This window comes from Pseudorasbora parva, chromosome 21, assembly GCF_024679245.1.
Source record: "Pseudorasbora parva isolate DD20220531a chromosome 21, ASM2467924v1, whole genome shotgun sequence".
NCBI lineage: Eukaryota > Metazoa > Chordata > Actinopteri > Cypriniformes > Gobionidae > Pseudorasbora > Pseudorasbora parva.
Window position 1 is genome coordinate 21,860,054 of NC_090192.1, and position 22,558 is coordinate 21,882,611.

The 22,558-nt window shown below is 37.2% G+C and overlaps 1 protein-coding gene across 3 annotated transcripts in view; it reads left to right on the plus strand.

Annotated features, from left to right (window-relative positions):
* ca10a (carbonic anhydrase Xa) overlaps positions 1-22,558 on the plus strand; it is a 240,428-nt gene that overhangs the window by 84,832 nt on the left and 133,038 nt on the right. For all 3 annotated transcript variants that reach the window (XM_067429906.1, XM_067429905.1, XM_067429908.1), the window contains one exon: positions 15,816-15,958. In XM_067429906.1, the coding sequence (XP_067286007.1) occupies positions 15,816-15,958 (143 nt within the window). The remainder of the gene's footprint in view (positions 1-15,815; positions 15,959-22,558) is intronic.

Sequence of the window (22,558 nt, forward strand, 5' to 3'; positions counted from 1 at the left end):
ACACTATTGTTAACTTTGGGGTCAGATTTTTCAATTTCATTTGTAAGAAATGTATACTTTTATCAAGAATGGATGCATTAAATTGATCAAAAGTGACATTTAAAAAAACAGCTAACCATATAAAATATTTCCATCTCAAACAAATGCTTATCAAATCCTTCGACAATAATAAGCGGCACGACTTGATAAAATGTTTCTTAAGCAAAAAATCTGCATGTTAGAATGATTTCTGAAGGATCATGTGACACTGAAAAGTTGGAATAATATTTATAATTTTAAAATATCGTTGATAAAATAAATGCATCCTTGGTGAGCAAGAGACTTGTTTTCAAAAACATAAAACCAACCCCACATTTTTAAACAGTAGTGTGTATAGACTAAAGGCTTGTCACTAAATCACTTGTTTAGACTAAAGGCATGTCACATTATTGTCCATTGTATATATTATGTTTGACTTAGAAATACATCATATTATGTATGTCAATTGTGTTGTGAATGCATGATATATTTTGTAACATGACATGAACATCTTTATGCCACTTGTTTTTGGATAAACACATGTAATGAACACCAATTTAGATCTCAATGACACAGGATTTCTCTCTGCTGACAAGCATGGCCAAGATAACAGCAGGATGACTTGGGGATTATTTTCAAATTCAGCGAGAGGTTTAGGCTAAATCCACACTCTAGCATGCCTGACATGGTTAACAGACAGCCAAAGAGAGCTTAAGTGATGGAGAAACAGGACAGAGACCGAGAGAAGAGAACTCTACAATAGTATAACCATTTGATTGAGAAATCAGGACTGAATCAAAGGTGTATGATTTGCTTTGAAAATGTTCACTCAGAATCGGTAGTGAATTACATAATTGCAAAGAAACGGCTATATCTATATATAGATTTAGATTGCAATAAAATCGACTAGCCCCTAACACACACACACACACACACACACACACGTTTGTGTTTGTTTGTTTTTTGACATATGGGGACATTCCATAGGCATATTAGTTTTTATACTGTACAAACCTTATTTTCTATCCCCTTACACTGCCCCTACCCCTAAACCTACCCATCACAGGAAACATTCAGCATTTTTACTTTCTAAAAAAAACTCATCCTGTATGATTTATAAGTATTTTAAAAAGTGGGGACATGGCCAATGTCCTCATATTTCACCCTCTCCTTGTAACACCTATGTCATACCCATGCCATTACACACATTTGTGTAACACAAATGTTAGGGGCTAGTTGGTTTTATAGCTGTCTGAATCCAGAATGAAAGAGTTTTCAAGAAGAGATCACTTTAAAAATCACTGTTTATATCTCTTTTTTTATCACTGTAGAGCTCTGTACGGTTGCACTTCGCTGTAATTTGGAGGCATTTTAAAAATGTATTTTTACTTTTATTACTGAAATGCTGGAAATGATTTACAATAACAATATTTGTTCACAGCTTAAAAGAGAAAAATAAATAAAGGCACTGAAAGGGGTACTTCAGCGCTGGGAAGATGAATCTTAAACTGGGCCATTAAGAGCCTGACAAGCCAGATCCACATCAAGATGTTTGGTCTGGAAACTCACCATTGACAGGGCTCAATCCGAGGGGCGGGACAAACGGTTGTCTTTCAAACTCACTCTGCAAGCGATAGAATAGCGCTACAACCAACCAGAGCAACGAAGGTGAAGCGGAGCTAGTTAACAGATCAAACTTTTGCCGTATCCGGTTGGCAAAACTCAGAACACATTTTCCCTTCTTAAGAATGACTTCAGTGCCGTTCTTTGTTCTTTTCTCAGAGAAAAGCTTAACTCCAAGTCTTCCAGAGTCGCGGTCAAAGCTAATTGGAAAGACCGCCGTTCGCCAGTTTCTGTGTTTACTAGAAGCATGCAAGGGCAACTCGGCTTTCACTATGTTAAGCCCTGCCCACTGACTATACACGATGTGATTGGCCCGACCAGAGTTTGCCGTTTACAACTCAGAAGTGTATTGAGAGTTGCTAGACGACACTTGCGGCAGATTAGATTTGCTGCCGCTAGGGTGCGTCTAGATTTCTAGGCTAGGTCATTAATGTAGTAGAAATGTGAAATTATTTTTGAATTTGTTGCCTTCTAGACTGAGAAAAGACAACAATTCCCAGAATGCTTTGCTGTCCTGTGAGGCCACTCGCAAAGCCACCGCTACTAGATTACTGGATCACTTGCCCACCGCGTTCATTTTTATAAAATCAGTTCAGTTAGAGAACAGACACTACAATCATTTGAATACACTCCAGGGTTTCTACTGATACAAAGCCAAATGCTAATCGCTGAAATAACCCTTTAAACATTTGAAATATGCCATTATCACGGCAGTAATTACGTTAAAATAAATCAGCAGCATTGTTTACCTCATTTAAATAAGAGGCTGTAATAACTTGTGCCCATATTTTTAAAACAACATCCATCATTTTGAGATAAACTATAATGCATCTATAGCTTCCTATTTTTTTAAACATGAGATTTAAATAATTAAATAATAATTAGGATATTATTTTCCTATTATTAAATCAAATATGAATTTAGTCTTATTATTCCAAGCATAACAATTTATTTAGGGCTGAACGACTTAATATGCAGTCGATTTTTTTAAGCTCTTTATCTTCTGTATTATTCAACAAAGATGAGCAATACATCGCTGTATAGTATTGGTGGGAATGGCACCTCATATCTGATTCAAAAAAAAAAAAATTGAACTTTTTTCTTATTAATCTTATTAATAAAACTTAAACTCTTTTAATCACAAGTACTGTTTAAAATAATTACTCAAATTTAATTAAAACAATTGCATGTTAAGAATCTTAAATATATAAACTAATATAGCTTCAAAATGTAAAATCTAGTAAATAATAAAGAGGAACAAAAAAAATATTACAAGCAATGAACAAAGAGTGCTCAAGAAAGGAGAATACGGGTGTTTCTAAAACACACACGGCGCCATTGCACACCTGCAGTTAAAATCTAAACTCAGAATTGATCCAGAATCTTCAGAGAGAGGATCTTTTCTCCCACCTCTATTCTATAGCATGGCCAACACAATATTAGATTGATTAAACACAAACTGTTCTTTTCTGTGGGCCGGGCGATAGACATAACGTGCCATGTTTGGTGCTGCTTCTGCAGACGGCTTTATGCTCGCACGTCACGTGACCAGACTGTAACCGCAACCTGGTTAGAAAGCTGTGGTTAGAAAATCGTGTTTTATCGTATCGCGATATTATCGCAAATGCAATTAATCCTTTAGCCCTAATTTTATTTACAGCAAACATGCGACTAACCACGTGAGCAGTGCGTTCCCAGACTCGTAGGATCACAAAACTCGCTCCGAATACTCTTTGTATCAGAGGTTGCTTTGGCACTGAAGTGGCATACAAATACTACAATTAATAATTCTATTAACTAATTAAATAATTGTTTCAAAGCAGATTCACAGTAATAAACAGTAAATAAATGACTGAATCAATAATACAAATTTGCTGTAAAGCAGCTCTATTGAACACAATATTATCAGCTAAGTGTTACGCTTAACTGTGTAAAGTTTTTTTTTTTCTCTCTTTTTTTCTTCTTCGCTGGCTTAGTTTAGGACATTTAATATTCAGGAATATTGTCGTAACTTGAAATGAATTGATCTGGATGATGACACCACTGTTTTCTGCAGAGCTGCTTTATAGCACTTCACCTCATCATCTGAGGACTCCTCCGAGATGGCAATTAGCAAGCGAGAGGAAGGTCCTGTTGAGTGTTTTGCTGTTGATGTTTCCGCGGCAGAGGAGCCTGCAGACGTATGCCACCTGTGGAGAAACCATTGAGCTTGTGGTGGCCACGCTGCCGCAGAAGGTTTCTCTGTGCTCACTGCATTTCATCCTCATTTGTATTCTGCTTTGAGAAGCCCTCTTTGCCGCCAGGTCAGATATCCCTGCCCATTAACAAATGACAGGAGGAGTTAACTTGACTGACATGTTTATTGTTCTTGGGATGGTCCGGCCTAATGAGGCCCATCGGCCTAGGGTGCTGAGATTACACTGGCATTAGAGGACATGTCCAAAAAGGTTCAGCTGTCCTGTGCCATTTAAACACACAGACTGCACGCTTGTCCCGCCTGACACCACTTTACCTCTGGAACTGTTTATCTAGACAATGATAGCTTGTGAATGATTCCTGGTCTCGGCCACTAATCATTACGGGGGGGTTGATACTCCTGTTTGCTCTAATGCTACACCTGATAAAGCACTGCTTTGATAAACTACACCAATTAACGGAAAGGGAGCTGAATTACTCAGACGACATTCTGACTTTCCAAGTGCAAAACGGCTGTCTTTTGCAAGTTGTGTGGGGGAAAAAAGTAGCAAAATTGCTTTATGCCTTTATTACTAAATTACTTGGATATGCAATAATGTCGAGGGAAAAAAGTCTCAAGGAATGAAATCCTTACCCTTAAATTGCATAGTTTAACATAATCTTTATTACTCTTTCTGTCATGATAACTCTGAATGTTTGGCATGATAATACAGGGATACAAACAGCGCGCTTTTCGGTGCCTCCCGCTCACGATCACTGTAAGGAATTTTCGGTTTATAATGTTATACAGGGTTTTTCCTGCATAAAGAATTACGAGACGGCCGCCTCCTTCTGTCTACAACAATCAGACAGGCAGACAATTGCTCAGATTTGGCCTGTCGTGATAATTAAATAATCAGAAATATATCGACACATGATCCTGCAGCAATCACTCTTATATTATGATTTGCTGGTACAAAGTCATCTAAAGCCATTACAAAGCTGAATGTGCGGGTCAAGGATATTATATTAATATTATGTCAATCTTTAATAATATTAATAAGCTGTCAATCATCATTCTCCGTTCAGCATTCAAAATGCTCGTCACATTCGGTTATGATAGTCAGCAGGTAAAACTCTCCAAGATCATATATTCCCATTATAATACTTGATCTGTAAATAAAGGGCTGTGGATTTGAGTTTATAGCTGTTTTTGAACGAATGTTGTACTCGCTATCAGGTGACAACGCAAGGATTCAGCGTCACACGCACAATAACTGGAATTTAAAACTGTGAAGATACAAATGATCAGTAAGATGTTTGACAGATATGCATTATAGACTAGGATTTGAGCGCTCAACATCTCTTCTCTTTGTGCTGTGAACTCTTCAATGCGCACTAGCGCTGCAACTCTGACTCTGTCTTGCTTTAACCACATCATTCTGCACCCGGGATGTGCATAAGCGCTTAGTGTCGCTTTGAGTTGAAGCGTTTCATATGGGTTTGTGCACTGAACGATTATTAGAAGCCTATCTTGTTTTCTCGTATATCAAATATTTTTGCTGCCCCATTAAAAGCTGAACATTCCGTGGGGTTTGAGTTACCTCTCTCTTTTTTGACCGTACATGTTTGCATCCCTGATAATAGATATGACGATGCTGATAGGTTTGGTCTTGCCGGAATAGATCTGCTACTATTCTACTATTACAAAGTACAGGACTTGCTTTTCTACTTACTGCCAATACATAAAACAAGTAAAGCATGTAGGTGCATGCACAAAATAACATGCATGAATTACCCGTAGCAGATCTATACAGGTGGAGCTGTGGAAGGTAGAGGGTTTCTTAAAGCGTGCTGTAAAAACTACAGCAAATGCTGACCTAGGAGAGTATTTAAAGGTTGAGCAGCGAGCTCATTGGCTTCTGATATTAAAGGAACCAATCAGCTGTTCCCTATAGAGAATAATTGTGTTAATTACATCAGATGCCTGCTCCATCAAGCATTTCATGACAGAACTTTGTATTTCTTTGAAAAGCCAAGCCAGTTGATTAGGTCATTCCAACTTTTAAATACATTTTAGCTTTTCTATTGTAAACATTCAAAATCTTACACTGTGGGTGTTTATAATAAAATGAAAACTTTCAAATCATATGAGCCAATTTTTTATTCACAATAAAACAAGTTTAAACAGAGAAATTTGACCATTTATCCTCTAATTGAGCTCTTTTCAAACTGGATGCCTGCTACAGGTCTCGTAAAAGTTGGCACAGGGGCAACAAATGGCTAAAAAAAAGTACATTTTGATTTAGAGTGAAGAAAATCTACCAATGAATTGATATCAGGTCTGTAACATGATTGCCTATAAAAGGGATGTCTTGGAGAGGCAGAGTCTCTCAGTAAATGGGTCTAAAATGGGCAGAGGCTGTAAAATCTGTAAAAGATGTGATATTTTAAAAACAATGTTCCTCAATGTCAAACTGCAAAGGCTTTGCAAATCTCATCTACAGTGCATAACATCATCAAAGGATTCTGAGAAACTGGAGAAATCTCTTAGTGTAAAGGACAAGCCCGAAGACCTTTATTGGATGCCAGTGGCCTTCAGGCCCTCAGGGTGCATTCACACTTGTCATGTTTGGTTCGATTAAAACGAACCCTGGTGAGATTGCTCAGTTAGTGCTGATCATTTGAACTAGGGGTGTGCCATATCATATCGTCCACGATAATACCGGTATACATTTTTACATGATAAAAAGCGTCATATCACGATATCAATGATATAGCGACGCAATGACATATGGCACATTTTACTTTTCCTAGCGCGCACAACAATAACGGCTGTCTGAGGATATACACGATGAGCAGCATGTCAGCCTCCGATGATGATGATTTAGTACCTAAAAGGGAGCTACTTAGTTACAAGAGGTCAGCTCTCTTGACAACTGACATAACATTGACAACTTAAAGCTGTTATTCATGTTTGCAGCGCAATATTTGACCGGAAGGGTAACATTGACGGTTATTTTCGTCAGTTACGGCTAGTTAGATCTAGCATTGTGCACGCTTCAAATGAAAAATGAGAATGAGATGAATAAAGTAAGTAGTGTATAAAGTAACAGGTTTATTTGAATTAATGGATTATATCATTTATTTGAATTAGAGAGAGAGAGAGAGAGAGAGAGAGAGAGAGAGAGAGAGAGAGAGAGAGAGAGAGAGAGAGAGAGAGAGAGAGAGAGAGAGAGAGAGAGAGAGAGAGAGGGCGAGTCAGAGAGAGTCATACATGCGTGACTGTGTCTATTCAGGGTCTCTCTTAACAATGCAGATGTTTATTTATTACTTTCAAATAGCGAGTAGTCCCATCAGTGCTGAGAAATATAATGTAGTGATCCAGTAGATTTTGTTGCAAAATGTCACAGGGTGGTGTTGATAACTAGTTTCCGTGCTCCTGAATCTGCAGCGTGTTCTCTGTATACGAGTGTCGTGTGTGTGTGTGTGTGTGTGTGTGTGTGTGTGTGTGTGTGTGTGTGTGTGTGTGCTTCATAATGAGAACCACTCATTAATACAGAATGGTATTTTAGCCAAATTGGAATTACCTGTGCTATTGTACACCTTCCATTGAATATTCAGACAGACCATGGCATAAATTACTTTAGTTATTGCTAAACGAAATGTTAAATAAATAAATAAATAAATATTCTTAAACTATAGTGATATAATTTTGAGGCTATATTGCCCACCCCTAATTTAAACATGTGAACGCTGCCTGGTGCGCACCAAACAAGCAGGCCGAGACCGCTAAAAAGATGGGTCTCAGTCCGCTTCCAAGCAAACTCTGGTGCGGTTCGATTGATATAGGAACGCAACTCGGACCAAAGACATGTAAACTAACCAAAAACAGGACGTAATTTGAAAGGACAATGTAAGCATACCTGGTTCTTCTCATCAAAGAACCTGTGTTGCCCATTAGTCGGTGCAGACGACAGAACAGCTGTCTTTTTGCAGCAGATCTTCATTTCTGCATACAACGGAGGAAATCCTGGTGCTGTTTTAAATGTTTTGAACATTTTATGAGCTCTTCATGAGTTCTCAGCTGATATAATATCATATGTACATGCATACAATGATTGTGTTTAATCCAGCACACAGCATTGTTTTGAATGTTCGGTAAGCACCGTAAGATCTGTCGCAAAATATACGTCATAAAAGACGACCAATATGGTTGTGACCGTCTCCATATGCCTTTGGTCCGGTAACTTTAGGTTTGCAAGTGTGAATGCTAAGCAGACCAGGACTATGTTTTGTTTTTGTTTTTTGGTCCGAACCAAACGAACGGAACTGCAAGTGTGACTGTGAACGCAACATCAGATGACACTGGATCACTCATTGCCCTGATTATGTCAATTACATTACCAAATGGACCCAGGAATACTTCCAGAAACCACTGTCAGTAAACACAATCCACCGTAACATCTACAGATGCCAACAAAGCGCTATCACACAAAAAGGAAGCCATATGTGAACATGGTCCAGAAGCGCTGTCATGTCCTGTGGGTCAAGGCTCATTTAAAATGACTATTTCAAAGTGCAAAAGTGTTCTATAGTTAGACGAGTCCAAATTTGACATTCTTGTAGGAAATCACTGACATCGTGTCCTCCGGGCTAAAGAGGAAGGAGACCTTCTAGCCTTTTATCAGCGTTCAGTTCAAAAGCCAGCATCTCTGATGGTATGGGGGTGCATAAGTGCATATGGTATGGCAGCTTGCATGTTTTGGAAGGCACTATGAATGCTAAAAGGTATATAAAGGTTTAAGAGCAACATATGCTCCCCTCAAGACGACGTCTATTTCAGGGAAGTCCTTGAGTATTTCAGCGGGACAATGCAGCTATTACAACAGCATGGCTTCGTCGTAGAAGAGTCTGGGTGCTGAATTGGCCTGTTTTTTCACCTCTTTCTTCATCATGGAGAACATTTGGTGCCTAATTGAACAAAAAGTACATCAAAGACGATCACAAACTCTATATCTGGAAAGAATGGGACCAAATTCCAACACCAAGACTCCAGAAACTCCTAACCTTAATGCCCCAACGTCTTCAAACTGTTTTGAAAAGAAGAGATGCTACACATGACCCCATCCTAATTTCTGAGACCTGTAGCGGGCATAAAGTTTGAAAAGAGCTCAATTAGTGGATAAAAGTGTAAACATTTTCTGTTTAAACATTTGTTATCAATGGTCTATTGTGAATAAAATATTGGCTCATGTGATTTGAAACTCTTTTAGTTTTCATTTTATTGAAATGTAAAAATGTCCCAACATTTGCGGAATTTGGGTTGCACTTAAAGCAGCAGCAAGCGTGAGGTTGTCATGGCAATAACACCCAGTGCACGTGACAACGAGTCAAAAGCAAAAGATTAGACTATACATTAATAAAAATCTATACTTTATTCTAAAATCTAAATTCAAAAAGTTTTATTCTGAGTAAATGATCCTCTTCCTGGCAAGAGCCACAACAACAGCGTCCTGCGGATCACTTTCATGAGATTGTCTGCGTCCAGAATCATCAAGCATGGCATCAGCATCTTCATCTGACTTTATTTTGGTTAGTTGTCCAAATTTCTCTGCAGTTTTTGTATATTGTAAAAAAACAAAACAAAAAAAACTCCCTGCTGAGTATCCATTTCAAGCCACTACAGGCAAGCAGGATATCATAGGCAGAGTTGGGCAAGTTGCTTCCAAGATGTAATGCATTACATGTGACCCTGGATGTGATCCAGACTCGCAAAAGTAGACAAATGATCAAAGTCAAAATTATGGTAAATTATGGTAGCGATACCATACAGAGCTAGAGCCCACTATAATGCAGTCTAAAGCGTAATGAACATGGCAAGGGGCACAACCTCTTTTTCTTTGTTTCTATTCTTTAATTTTCTTTTATTTCCCGTTCACAATTTGACCCGGTTGCTTTATTTCTTCTCAATAGGCGAGTAATATTACTTTTTTGTTTCACAGAACTAATCTATGCTGGTTTTTGCTTGAATGTGCTTGTGTGTTCGCTTGTAATCGTATCCATATCCTATAAACCACTTTAATTATGCAGAACTGTAAGGCTTTATATAATGTAAATGAATGAGTTATTTAAAAAAATTCACCCACCTCACAATTGTCATGAAGGGCAAAATTAGCCGCGTAGACCAAAACCACATTTTGTACCAGGTTGTAAACGTGTTTTTCTTCTTTAAAGTTGGGTATTTTCACATGGGGCTCAATGAAATTCTGCTCCCTTCTGGAGCCTGTCCCTAGTGGCCAGTCGATGAATTGCAGTTTAAGTCACTTTTGCATTGGCTTCAACAGAAACTGGGGAGGTTGCCGCTTGGCTATATTACTGCATTACAGTTACCCCACAGCAGCACCACACACACACACACACACACACACACACACCCACAAGCTACACACATGTAGCCAATGGTTTTCTCTTTATCTTTTCAGTTCCGCCATATGCTGGTTAAAGAAAAGAATTCCTCCTCTCTGATGCAGTCCTGTTTTTAAAAGGTCCAGTGCCACCACTCAGTTTAAGGATTAGTTGAGGTTACACATTTAAATGCAACTTCCAAGCCTTTAGTATCTGTGTTGAGATATTTTCCTTTAATTTCTTTGTGCATTTATTGGCAGTCTGTCTGCTTGTTTTCCTGCAGTATACTTATTATATGCTTCAGCACATCAAAACAAATGTTATTTTTTGATGTTTGTCCAAGATACCCAGGGATATGTCTGGATGCAACCTTTGTTTTCAAAACTCACTGCTTTCTCATCCTTTTAAGAGAGAACTTTTTTCATCCTTTCATTTGAATGGCAAGTTCATAGCTACTCCCCAGCAGTCAATTGCATCTTGGGGCAGAGGATTTCTGATTTTGTGGCAAGATCTGGAGTAGAAGTAATTAATTGGCGTCTTAATTTGTGCAAGTGTGTCTTAGTCCTAGCCTTTACTCAACCCTGAACTGTAGTAAACCTTGAGGGTGGCCAAACACAGGCTTTAGCTATTACAAAGGGGAAGGCAATAATTATTCTGAAAGTGCTAGCTTGAAGTCTTTTTCATTTTTTTTTTCTTCAGATCCCGCCCTTGTGGTCCTGGGAATAGATAGAGTTCTCTGTCAGTGCTTAACATAGTTTTTTCTTCTTTAATTGGTGAGCTGGCCTGGATAGTGAAGGCAAAGCAGCAAGTGCCCAGTATACAGTATATGACAACTTCTTGGTAATCGTTAACAATAACATTAGTTAAAGGTGCAGTATGTAATACTGACAGCTAGAAGTTGAAATTAGTACTGCAGTCCAAATGCTAAATATTGGAGAATTGTTTCCCCCGCCCTCTTACTGGCTGTATTCGAGTAACTGGCAGTGGCATTGGTTTTCAGAGAAACAAGCATATGAACAGCATTTCTCCTAAATCTCTTCAAACATATTATGGTATGTTTATGCTTAAGTAGAGTGAAAACATTACAAACAGAACCTTTTAAGTCAATAAGTGCACTAATCAATATGAACAACAGAAAAATAATTCTAAATCATTTACTCATCTTAGTTGTTAATACCAATGTTTATTGATGTATTAAAATCAAAAGTTGATTAAATTTTTTTTTTTAATTAAAAAAAAAAAAAAAAATCAATTATTTTATGAACCTTAGCTAACATTAACAATGAACAGCTGCATTTGTATATAAAAAAAAATAACAAAGTTGAATAACTGTAACTAATATATTGCTCATTGATCGGTTGGGTAATGATAATTAATGCATTAACAAATGTTAACTAATGGGACCTTATTGTAAAGTGTTACTAACATCATTAATACTGTTTAAAAAGAAGCTGAGATAGGTCTATATATGCTTATTAAATACACGTGATTTTTTTTTTAAATTCATTTTTAAACATGATCTATTATTGTCATCACCAGTGTAGCTTCCATGGGTCCTGAGGCCTTAAAAGATAAAAAGCTAAAGAGCAGCCTTGCTCTAAAGCGGATATTTGAATTTTAAGTGAGTTTTTGCAGGTCATTAAACAGAACAACCTCTTCTGTCTTTTTAAAGACCAGCTCTGATGTGTCCAGTCACATTGAGAGAGAAGCAATTAAACCATGCACTCAAAAACACATTTACTCTCACTCGTGTCATTCCAAAGCCATTTTGTTTTTGGATTTCTTTATTTTTAATGGAAACTTGAGATTTTAAGATTCAAAAAGGATGTAAATGCACAAAAAAAGTATGATTAAAAAGTCAATCTGAATCAATACACTATATTATGCATATTCTGAAGCCATAGACAATATTTGTATTAGGAACAGACTCAAATTTAAAGGTGCTGTATGCAAGTTTTGGACCGTCCTAAAGCAGAAATATACCATAATATTTTTGCAGATATTTAGGAAACATGGTAAGTGTACATACTCGTTTCTGAAAACCAATGCTATTTTGAAATGTATGTTCCGTGTCGAAATGTCTGTTTTTGTTTCCAGCCAACAAACTAGGTCAGGGATTGCAGATTCTACCCGACCTAAAAAGCATCAGCATCATTTAAAAATCTAAAATAGCACATTAAAATGCAGATAAATCCTTTCCTCGCCTTCCATTGTCAATTGCGCTCGTTCCCGTTGCGTGTCTTCAAACTGGCAACCTACATGAGCCTCAAATCTGAGGAGGAGATGGCGGGGAAAACAATATTTTGAATTTGGACTGCAGTACCCATTTCAGCCACTAGCTCATTCTTACAGCACCTTTAAGTAACCCATTTTCTTTTTTTGAGAATAAGGTCATAAACGGCGTAAGCATAAACCGGTCAGGACAGGTAGTTTTTTGCCTCTTACCCCAATATCGCGCTCCATATAAACGCATTAACCTGCTTTCTGTCGGCTTATTTAAGTGTGCATGTGTGATAGGTGACGACAACGCAATCTTTGAGCAGTTTCAAACGCATCCAGACAGAGCGAGCTAGCGTTTTTGCATTAAAATAAGGACATGTATCACAAATGCAGACTCTTTTAAGACCCATAAAATTGTTAAGATGTGGTCTTATCTCTTTTAGCAGAAGTAGAAGAGGTTCAGTCAAAACGCTGCATCTGGAACTGCATGAGAGAATAATATAAGCCGTAAATCTCCCGCTGACACTGCGAGCGCTTTATTTAACATCACAACTGACGTAACATTTGGAATATTCAGAGTCAGGACATTTATTATTTTTGAAGTCACAAAGGAAATAACCCAGTTTATTAATAAAGTCATTTAAACGCAGGTTACTTGCATTGTCAGTTTACTGGTTTGCATGTAAACGGGGAAAACTGGTTATTTCAATAAGCTGCTATTTTTGAGTAATCAGCTTACTGGTGTGCATGTAAACGTGCTCCATGAAAATCATCCCCTCCGGTACGATTTCAACTGCTGTCCTTTTAGGGTGCAAAAGGAAAGGTGTTATTTACATGCAAAACACAGGTTCATATATTTTACACGTCTTTAACACTAACAATATCTTTGAAGTGAAGATTCAGCTTGAATTTGTATGGATTTTTATTTATTTATTGCCAAAGGTGAAAATTTGTTGACTGTGGTTATTATTTTATAGCTACCAATGTGTATTAAGTATTTACCTTTTTTGACAGGTCGCCTGTGTTTAGCGGATCGATTTCAAACACTGCAGCCCTATTCCGGTTATGGATTTTCTGTTATTTTGATGACTGATGTAGAAGCATCTGAACTATTTATCATTCTTCTGCCTGCATCTTAGAAGACATTACAACCCAATTCAATGCTTTCCTAAATGAGATATGACTCAACTTTTTTTTTCCTCCCCGAAACCATTTTCATTTTCTATTTCAGCACTATCCAATGCAGCAATTGTTTTTATGCCAAGAAATGAGATGAGAATAGCAGCCAGCTGTTAATTTTAAGTAAAGACCGCTGAAGCAATGACTGACCACACCAACCAGCCATACTTTTATTAATCAGAAAGCTACTCAGTCGTGGCCCCAGTTGAGCCACACTTTTGTTTATCAAGCATTGTCCCTGAACAATATGCAAGCCTTCTTAACATAGCATTAGGGGGTCGAAGAGATTACACGTCCTGTGTGCGTGTTCGTTTTTCCGTGTACAAAAGTGTGTACACGCTGCTACTTTGTCAAGTTCTTTTCTCAAGGAGAACTGTTGAGTGCTCACATGACAGAAAACAGCAGGTGGTGCTTGTTCGAAAAAATGCAGGCTCAAATCATGGCGACTCGCAACATGAAAAATATGGTGTGGAGACCACCTGCTTCTCTCAGCATCGGGACAATGGGAACAGTGATTTATGAATAGTCTTTACTTATTTGGAGGCCTGAAAGGAGGGCAGAAGTGCTGATGTCATTGTGGTGGGATAAACATTATGAATTCTGTTATGTGTTGTCGCTTTTCTGCTAAGCCAACTGGGTTAAGTCACCCAACCAAAAAAAGTTCCAGGAGCGGAATTTACTTGATAGAAGATGCAAGCTTGAAGGTCCTTAACCACACCGCTGACTGCTCATAAATTATTGATGATAAATCCTGCTTTGCTGGCTGCCAATCATCTCATGTAATGGCTGTCAGCTGGAGGTGCATGTAGCACAACGCTGTGAAAATGCCAAGGCGAACACTTTGTATAAATCGTCTAAATTGCTTGAAAATGTCATGGGCTGCTGGAACTCTGATGTTGAATAAAGGTGTTTGAAAGAATAGAGGGATATTGTTGCACTGACTTTCTTATGAGTAAAGGAGTTATGTGCCAAGGAGACCGGGGGCAGTTGTAACCTTTTTTTATTTATTTTTTATACATTTTCCTTCTTAACAGACTGCTACAAATCTACCTTCATCATAGATATTAGAGACAATTGAAACCGTATCTGTGAGCCATAGCCATTAATAGACTTGTAATAAGAAAGACTAGATAATAAAAACATAATTTAATAATAGTTGGAGTTAAAGCTGCAATGGTGAATGCTGGTGATTATATTAACACACTAAAATAAGAGCATGCTTCAAAGTATTATCATTGCTTTAATAGCTATAAATATCACTTTATAATTTTAACTTTCATATTGTGCAAAATTTTTAGCTGTAAGAAATGTTGGATGTACTTTAAGCAAAAGACACAGTGCTACCTACATTGAATCACTTTGAAATACCATTTTACAAAATGTATATTGACAACTTATGGAATACTAGTTGACTATTTATAATACTAATGTACACTGCCATTCAAAAGTAAGATTAAAAAAAAAAAGTTTTTAGAAGAAGTGTCTTATGCTCACCAAGTCTGCATTTATTTAATTAAAAATACATTTATGATTATTATCAATGTTAAAAACAGTTATGTAAAACATTTTTCCAGTGTGTATTGTACTAATATATATTAGCTGAGCAAAAACTGATTGTTTGCATAATTTTAATTATACATTAATATTTGCATGTGCCTTTATTATCTATTACATGATCAAGCCACCATAAATTACTTTTGCTTGTAGCATTATTATTACTGTTATTGAGGTTGTTATCCGTCCAATTAAACACATTCATACATGCATGCATATTAATACAGTCAAAAACTATATTGCTCCAATTTTACATTGCAGGAAATTACATCACCATTATTGATTGTACAGTATTTAAATTATACTTTATAATTATTCAATTCAATCAGTAAGACTTAAGTAACGGAAGTATTAAGTAAAAAAAAGTGGTTCTTACTATTATTATTATAAATTAAGTCTAGAATGTCTATTTTTTATTTTATTTTATTTTTTACAGTTTGTCATTGTAATGCTTTGAAAATGCATTTGAGGCATAAAGTGGTTTGTGGTTTAATAAATCCGACATTGAATAATTGTTTAATGATAATTTCATCAATTCTGAACAAATTAGCAGGGGTTTTTTCTTTTCTTCCAGTGACGGTGCCTATGAGCATTTGATGAATGTACTGTGTATCATCGTGTACTTTCTCTTGTTTCAGTGCCATCGTTCTGGGGGCTTGTAAATTCTGCATGGAATCTGTGTTCTGTGGGGAAGAGACAGTCTCCAGTCAACATTGAGACGAGCCATATGATATTTGATCCCTTCTTGACACCGCTGAGGCTCAACACTGGTGGACGAAAGGTAAGCCATGTTTTATCTGACGTCTGCACAGCTACAGTATCAGCGCAGTGAGCTGGTCGGGGGAAAAAAAAACATTGTTTCTAGTGTCAAAGTGCTAGGATCAACTGTGAAAATGCTACTTGGGTGAAAAAATGCATCTAGGCCAGTGGTTATGGTAGATATAGAACGGTTAGGACTGTAAATAATGCTGCTTAGTTTGCTGCTACTGTTTCTCCATAGCCTTGAGTTTAAAAGTGTGCATTTATATGTTGGTAGCTGATATCCTGCAGTGTCATGCTATATTCTACTTTTTTTTTTAAAAATTAAATAATTTTTAATATTTTAATTTTGTATTTTTATAATTATTATGCAAGCAGGTTTGACCGTATATAAATTGAGATGGGTTGTCACACGATATAATACCATTTAAGGTGAACTAATATAAATATATATGACTGATATATATGAGCTGATATAAATATATATTATGAACATACTGTATTTGTAGGTTAGAAAATAGAAATTCTTTTGGTTATTTAGTAGTGCTATCAATCAATCCCCCCAAATAAAACGTAATTATTCTGCAGCTGCCGAAAATGACGCAGATCTCATTTTCTCACAACCCTTATTTTCATTTAAGACGTTGTTTAACTTATTTAAGACATTTCTTGGGAGAATGCTCAACGTAATTCAGTGTGTTGTTCGTTCAAGCGCGAAGAGAACTTGATTCTGGACCGTGTCTTTCAGACAAGGGGTGCGTCTCAATCAGCTCCCTAGTTCAGTAGTCAGGGCACTGATCAGGGAGTCAGCCACGTTTATGTACACGCTATACTGATTCATGACCTAGGAAACTAAGAAACTGATTTAGATGTGCCCAGGACATTCACAGATTGGGTTCTTGTCTTGACGTGCTGGAATGTTTTTAAAGCATTTGCATGAGTAAGAGCGGGTTCATATAATGTATATAATTCATATAATTGCCAAAGGATGATAGAAAAACAGATGCTGCGTCAATTGTGTTAAAAACGTTAAATGCGTTAAACTGAAAAAAAAATATTGTGCATGCTTTAAACATGCTAATTTTGATAGCACTATTATTTAGTCATAATTTTCTTAAGCTATATATTCACATGTAATTATTTGGTTATATATTCCTTTCTCAGGGTATATATTCATATTTTATTAGGATATTCATATACATTTCTGGAAACACATTCACTATGAACTATGACTTTTGCCTCAAACTAATTTACTGAATATCAATAGTTATTAAGGTAGTTGTTGTAGTGGTTAAATTTAGGTAGGTTTGGGTAGAATTACTGGGTTAATTCACCCAAAAATGAAAATTCTGTCATTAATTACTCACCCTCATGTCGTGGACACCCGTAAGACCTCCGTTCATCTTCGGAACACCAATGAAGATATTTCTGTTGAAATCCGATGGTTCAGAAAGGCCTCCATTGACACCAATGTCATTTCCTCTCTCAAGACCCACAAAAGGCACTAAATACGATGTTACAGTGGCTCTACAATAATTTTATGATGCAACAAGAATAGTTTTTGTGCAATGCAAAAAAAAAAAAAACATATAACGACTTGTATAGTGATGGCCCGATTTCAAAGCAAAGCTTTGAACCGTTATGAATCAGCGTATCGAATCAGCGGTTCTGAATCATGAATGATTGATTGATTGATTGATTGATTTATAACGGTTCAAAGCTTTGTTTTGAAATCAGCACATCACTATAAAAGTCATCATTTAGGGGTTTTTGCACACAAAACTATTCTCTTCGCTTCATAAAATTATTGTAGAACCAGCGTAGTGAGATGGGCTTTTTAACGTTTGGGTTAATGTTTGGGTGTTTAGGTTAATGTTTGGGTGAACTAACAAAGTACTACTATACAGCCAATATGCTAGTAATATACAAGCTAATATGCAACTACTTAATAGTGATCATTTGCACAAAGAGATCAGAGATTGTGCTGCATGTAAAGTAGATTTGCTATTAAGTGGCTACATTATATTTGTTAGCAATGTAATGCCGCTGTTTTTGACGGAATAAATCTTTAGTAGGGAGAGCTAGGAAATTCACATACAATCTCTCTCTCTCTCTCTCTCTCTCTCCTCTCTCTCTCTCTCTCTCTCTCTCTCTCTCTCTCTCTCTCTCTCTCTCTCTCTCTCTCTCTCTCTCTCTCTCTCTCTCTCTCTCTCTCTCTCTCTCTCTCTCTCTCTCTCTCTCTCTCTCTCTCTCTCTCTCTCTCTCTCTCTCTCTCTCTCTCTCTCTCATATATCTGTCTGATTTAAAGTGTGCAGAATGCTAGATCTAATGAACAGTAGCCATAATAACTATCAAAATAAAACGTACTCTTCCAGGCAGTTTAACTTGTCAATGCTGGCAACGGACCATGCAATCAGATTAATCTACACCTAGCCAAAGAGCTTAGGATAAAAATCGTAGGATATTCATATTTATTTCTTTGGCTGTGTATTCATAGAAACGTATTTGGTTATATACTGTATACATGGAAATGTTACATGTTTATGAATTCATATAGACTAATTGAGCTATATGTTCGTGTACATTTTAGTCTTGAAAAGAATATCAATGGGCATGTTATGCATAAACTAACCACATACAACATCATTCGTTTGTCAATGGTGAGAGGATGGCATGCTTTGCATATTAATAAATCCTCTCTTCAAATGCATCAGCAGTGGGTAACTGAGTTCATGCACTAAAGTCAGAGTTTTATACTCGCGCAGATCAGTCAATGACTAGAGAGCCAATCAGACAGAAGGATAATAATCCACTGCATGGTCATTTGGCCAAAGCACTTTTGACATGCCAAGTCTTATGAAATAATTAGTTGGATTTATCATTTAGATGAATAGCAGCTGAAAGGAGTTTGATCTAAACTGAAACAATTAATTTATATTAATTGCATTTTAAAGTAACATTTCAACTCAACTATAAATAAGTCCGCATTAACACATATTTCTAGATTTAAAGTCTGCAAAAGTATGGATTAAGGAGAAAGATGGCCAAGAAATGTCCTCAAGTCTCCTGATTCGGAACACAAATCTTTTTAAAGATCTTTTTAAGGGATGCAGAATGTCATGCTTTTTTCCCACAGTTATTTCAGTTCAAACGTGTGACGCTGGTCCGTATTCCTTGATGAAGAGTCAGAGTGTGTTTGAAGTCGCACCGTGTGTGTTTGAGTTTCTGTCAGAGAGGAGTTTACATTGCCAGCCTCTTCACAGCGTGATAAATGGACTAATGAATAGTTAACGGAAATTAAAATGACCTCAGAATAGAAAACCAATTAATCAAAAGCAGACATGCATCAAGGTTATGTGCTTTGGTTTAAGGGAATCACAGTTATTAAATTGTCTGTATTAATTGAATATTTGCTCTGCTGTAGATGAGCCGCAATTACTTGAAGAGCTTTTAATGAATTTAATCGCTCTGACAAGGGAGGAAGATGACAGTATCGTGTCCCTTACTGAAATCTCCAATCAGCAAAGTGAGGAATTTGAGACATGAATATGAAAAGATGGCACATGGAAATGTATATTTTTTTCTTAACGTTGTTAGCTCTGGGGTACTGTAGATATGAGATGGGACTAATTACCGAAACGAATCAGGCTACATGCCGTTTAGCACAGCGTAGTTGTAATGTAGAACATGGCATAACACATTGTCTTAGTACATTGGCATAGTACATGGTATGTCACCTTCCTTTGTCGGCATTGGTAAATCAGGGCCGCATCACGCCCAGAGACAAACGGTGACAGATATGATCTGCACACAGATTTTATTCAGTTACATGAATATCATATTAGATTACTCACTGAGTCAGCCTTGTCATTGCGATTTCATTAGCTTGGGTAGTTGACAGTGTGAGATACGTTCTCTGTATAAACTGATGGCATCAGTTTGGCTATCAGTCAGTTTAAACAGGCCGATGTTTGCACTGGGGGACAACACAACTCTCAGATCACACGCATGCAGTACACACAAAAAGGACATTCACGGTGATAAGTGTAAATGAACACCAGATTTCTTGTTTTTCTTCTTTTAAATGACTTGTTCTCTGGGGGGACTTCTGTAAATCTGTTACTGATGATAGTAAAGGGGTAATGTACAGTCAGCCAGCCATTATCATCTGATTATACGGGGGGTTAAACAGGTAAGCCCTATTGGGGTTTGTTTGATTTTAAGCATTGGATGACTGTACATTATTCCACTCTATATGTGACTGCATACTTAAGTGAATATATGGGCATGGCCATGGAATATTGATTCGAGTAAAACAGGCCAGGGTTTTCAAAATAGGGATACCCTGGGGGTTCGTGAGTTGAAGGAACGCTAATAATTAATGATCTCATAAAAATGTAAATCATTAAAATAAATAGGAGTGCTCATTGAATCACATTAAAAGTGTTTTTTACAAAAGTATTTTCAATAGCAAATAGTCTTTTTATACAAAGAGGTAAAATTAATAAATAAAAATGTCATTGTTATTATTGCTGTTATTATTATATGCAAATTTGCCATTAAATTATTGAAATTTAACTGCTTTTAAAAAAGTTTGAAGATAAATTTTAAGAATAGCAATTGTTAATAATTATGAATATTAAACAAATACATTTTCTTAGTTGCAAGTCAGCTAGAAATAGTTTGGCCTAAAATGAAAGTTCTCATAATTTGCTCACCCTCAAATTGTATCATCTTTTCCACACAAGAAAAAAGTCTTGAATGCCAAGGAGTCATAATGTTGCTTGGACCTCCATGTTCTTCGAAATAGCTTTTTGTGTGTGCGTGGCCGGTCGGTCTTTGTAAACCCTACATTATGGGGACAAAATGTTCAAAGATGGCAATATCCAAAATCCTTGTGAGGACATTTATTTTGTTCCCCATGAGGAAAACTGCTTATAAAATCATACTAAGTTATCTTTTTTTTAAATGTAGGATGTTATAAAATGGGACACCACTGTCCACAGAGGAAAATCATTAAAAATATCTGATTGCTCAGTGGAGCCATGTAAAAAGGGATGATGCCGGTGTCAGTTAAATACTCGTCTGAGTTCAAGGATCAGTTATGTCATTTTTTCCTGTAATCTGGCCAGAGGGAGAAGGAGATTGAAACCATTTAACATGCAAGATGCATGTATGACCAGATGGGGAGTTCTGCTGCTACAGGGAGAAGACCGCTCATCTAGCGGCACTGAATCAGGATAATTACACTGGGAACACGGTGGAACGGCAAACATGGAGCCATGGGATGACATCTGTGGTGATCTGCAGGGGAACACACAGTTGGGGGATGCCGTATTACATATGCGGCCCCCTAGCTTCCATTTCTCACACGTGTGACTTCCATGCTGGGCTTGTACCTAAATGTTTCAGCTCTTTTCACTCTTTTCACCCATGCAAATAAACAACTTTTTTTTTCCATACCCTTTTTGCTGGTGGTTTATATTTCATGAACACCACACATTGTGCCAAGCAGCTCCGAGAATTTCTATCCGTTGTAATTCTGCAAGTTTGCAGAACACTCCGCTTACAGGCATGACTGCTTCATTTCCTTAGCGAGCTTTTCGGGTTGGCAAACCCGGGGGAACATTAGCATAAAATATGGAGTTAAATATTTTTTAAATGAAAGTGCTAATGTAAAATATTTATTGGAGAAAGCGTTTGCAAAAGATGCCTCGGCATACACAAAGCTCAACTCCGTTTTTCATACTGAATGTAATAAACCACAAAGGACACAGATGTTTATTACTGAGGGTGAAACACCTTGTGATTATGAGAATTGATTTAGTTATGCAAATTACTGATTCAAATTAATTAGACTCAAGTTTGTGTTGGCTGAACCTGCTAAGCTGTCACAGTATACAAAGCAGTTTGCGTATGAATATCTCAAAAGCTGCAATTATGTCTGTCTCGCCACGACCTCTTGCTTGTCAAGGCACGGGATTTAATTACCGCTGGATAGCGAGAGCTCGAAGCCCTGATTCGCACACGACTTCTGCCACGGCGAGCCGAACGCGTGACCTAAGCCGCCGTTCGTGGCTCGTCCATCTGCGTGGGTGTATAAAATTTGAATCATAAACCTGGAGCTAAAAAAAGGATTAGGAAGTAATTAGATTCAATGACTTGCGTCCACAGGAAGGAGTGTTTGTTGGGTCCAGGGGTTGTGAGGCAATCTCTCTCTAGCATGAGTCGCAGGAAAATGGGTCACAGGGAAAGAGGAAATGGATCAGCAGTCTCCTCTCCTCTATGCTCAGATCAAAGACTGAGTGTTCCACCACAGAGATTCTGAGTGTGCCTTCATGTCTGTACAGTTCAGATCCTACCCCAACACTATGAAATCTTCAGATCGCTCTGTGCTTTTCGTTGAGATTTGACCTCCCCCTCCGGTAGTCTTATTATTTACATTTATTTAACTTTTTTGTTTGGTTTGTGCTTTTTTGTTTGTTTTTTGTTGCTTTTTCTTTTTTTTATCATTCTCTATAGTAGAGGTTTCACGGTACATCAGTTCTACAAAATAGCTTTTTATTTTTTTTACTACATGGTTTACTGAACAAATCGAGTCTTTCCTTAAATTAATTCAGTT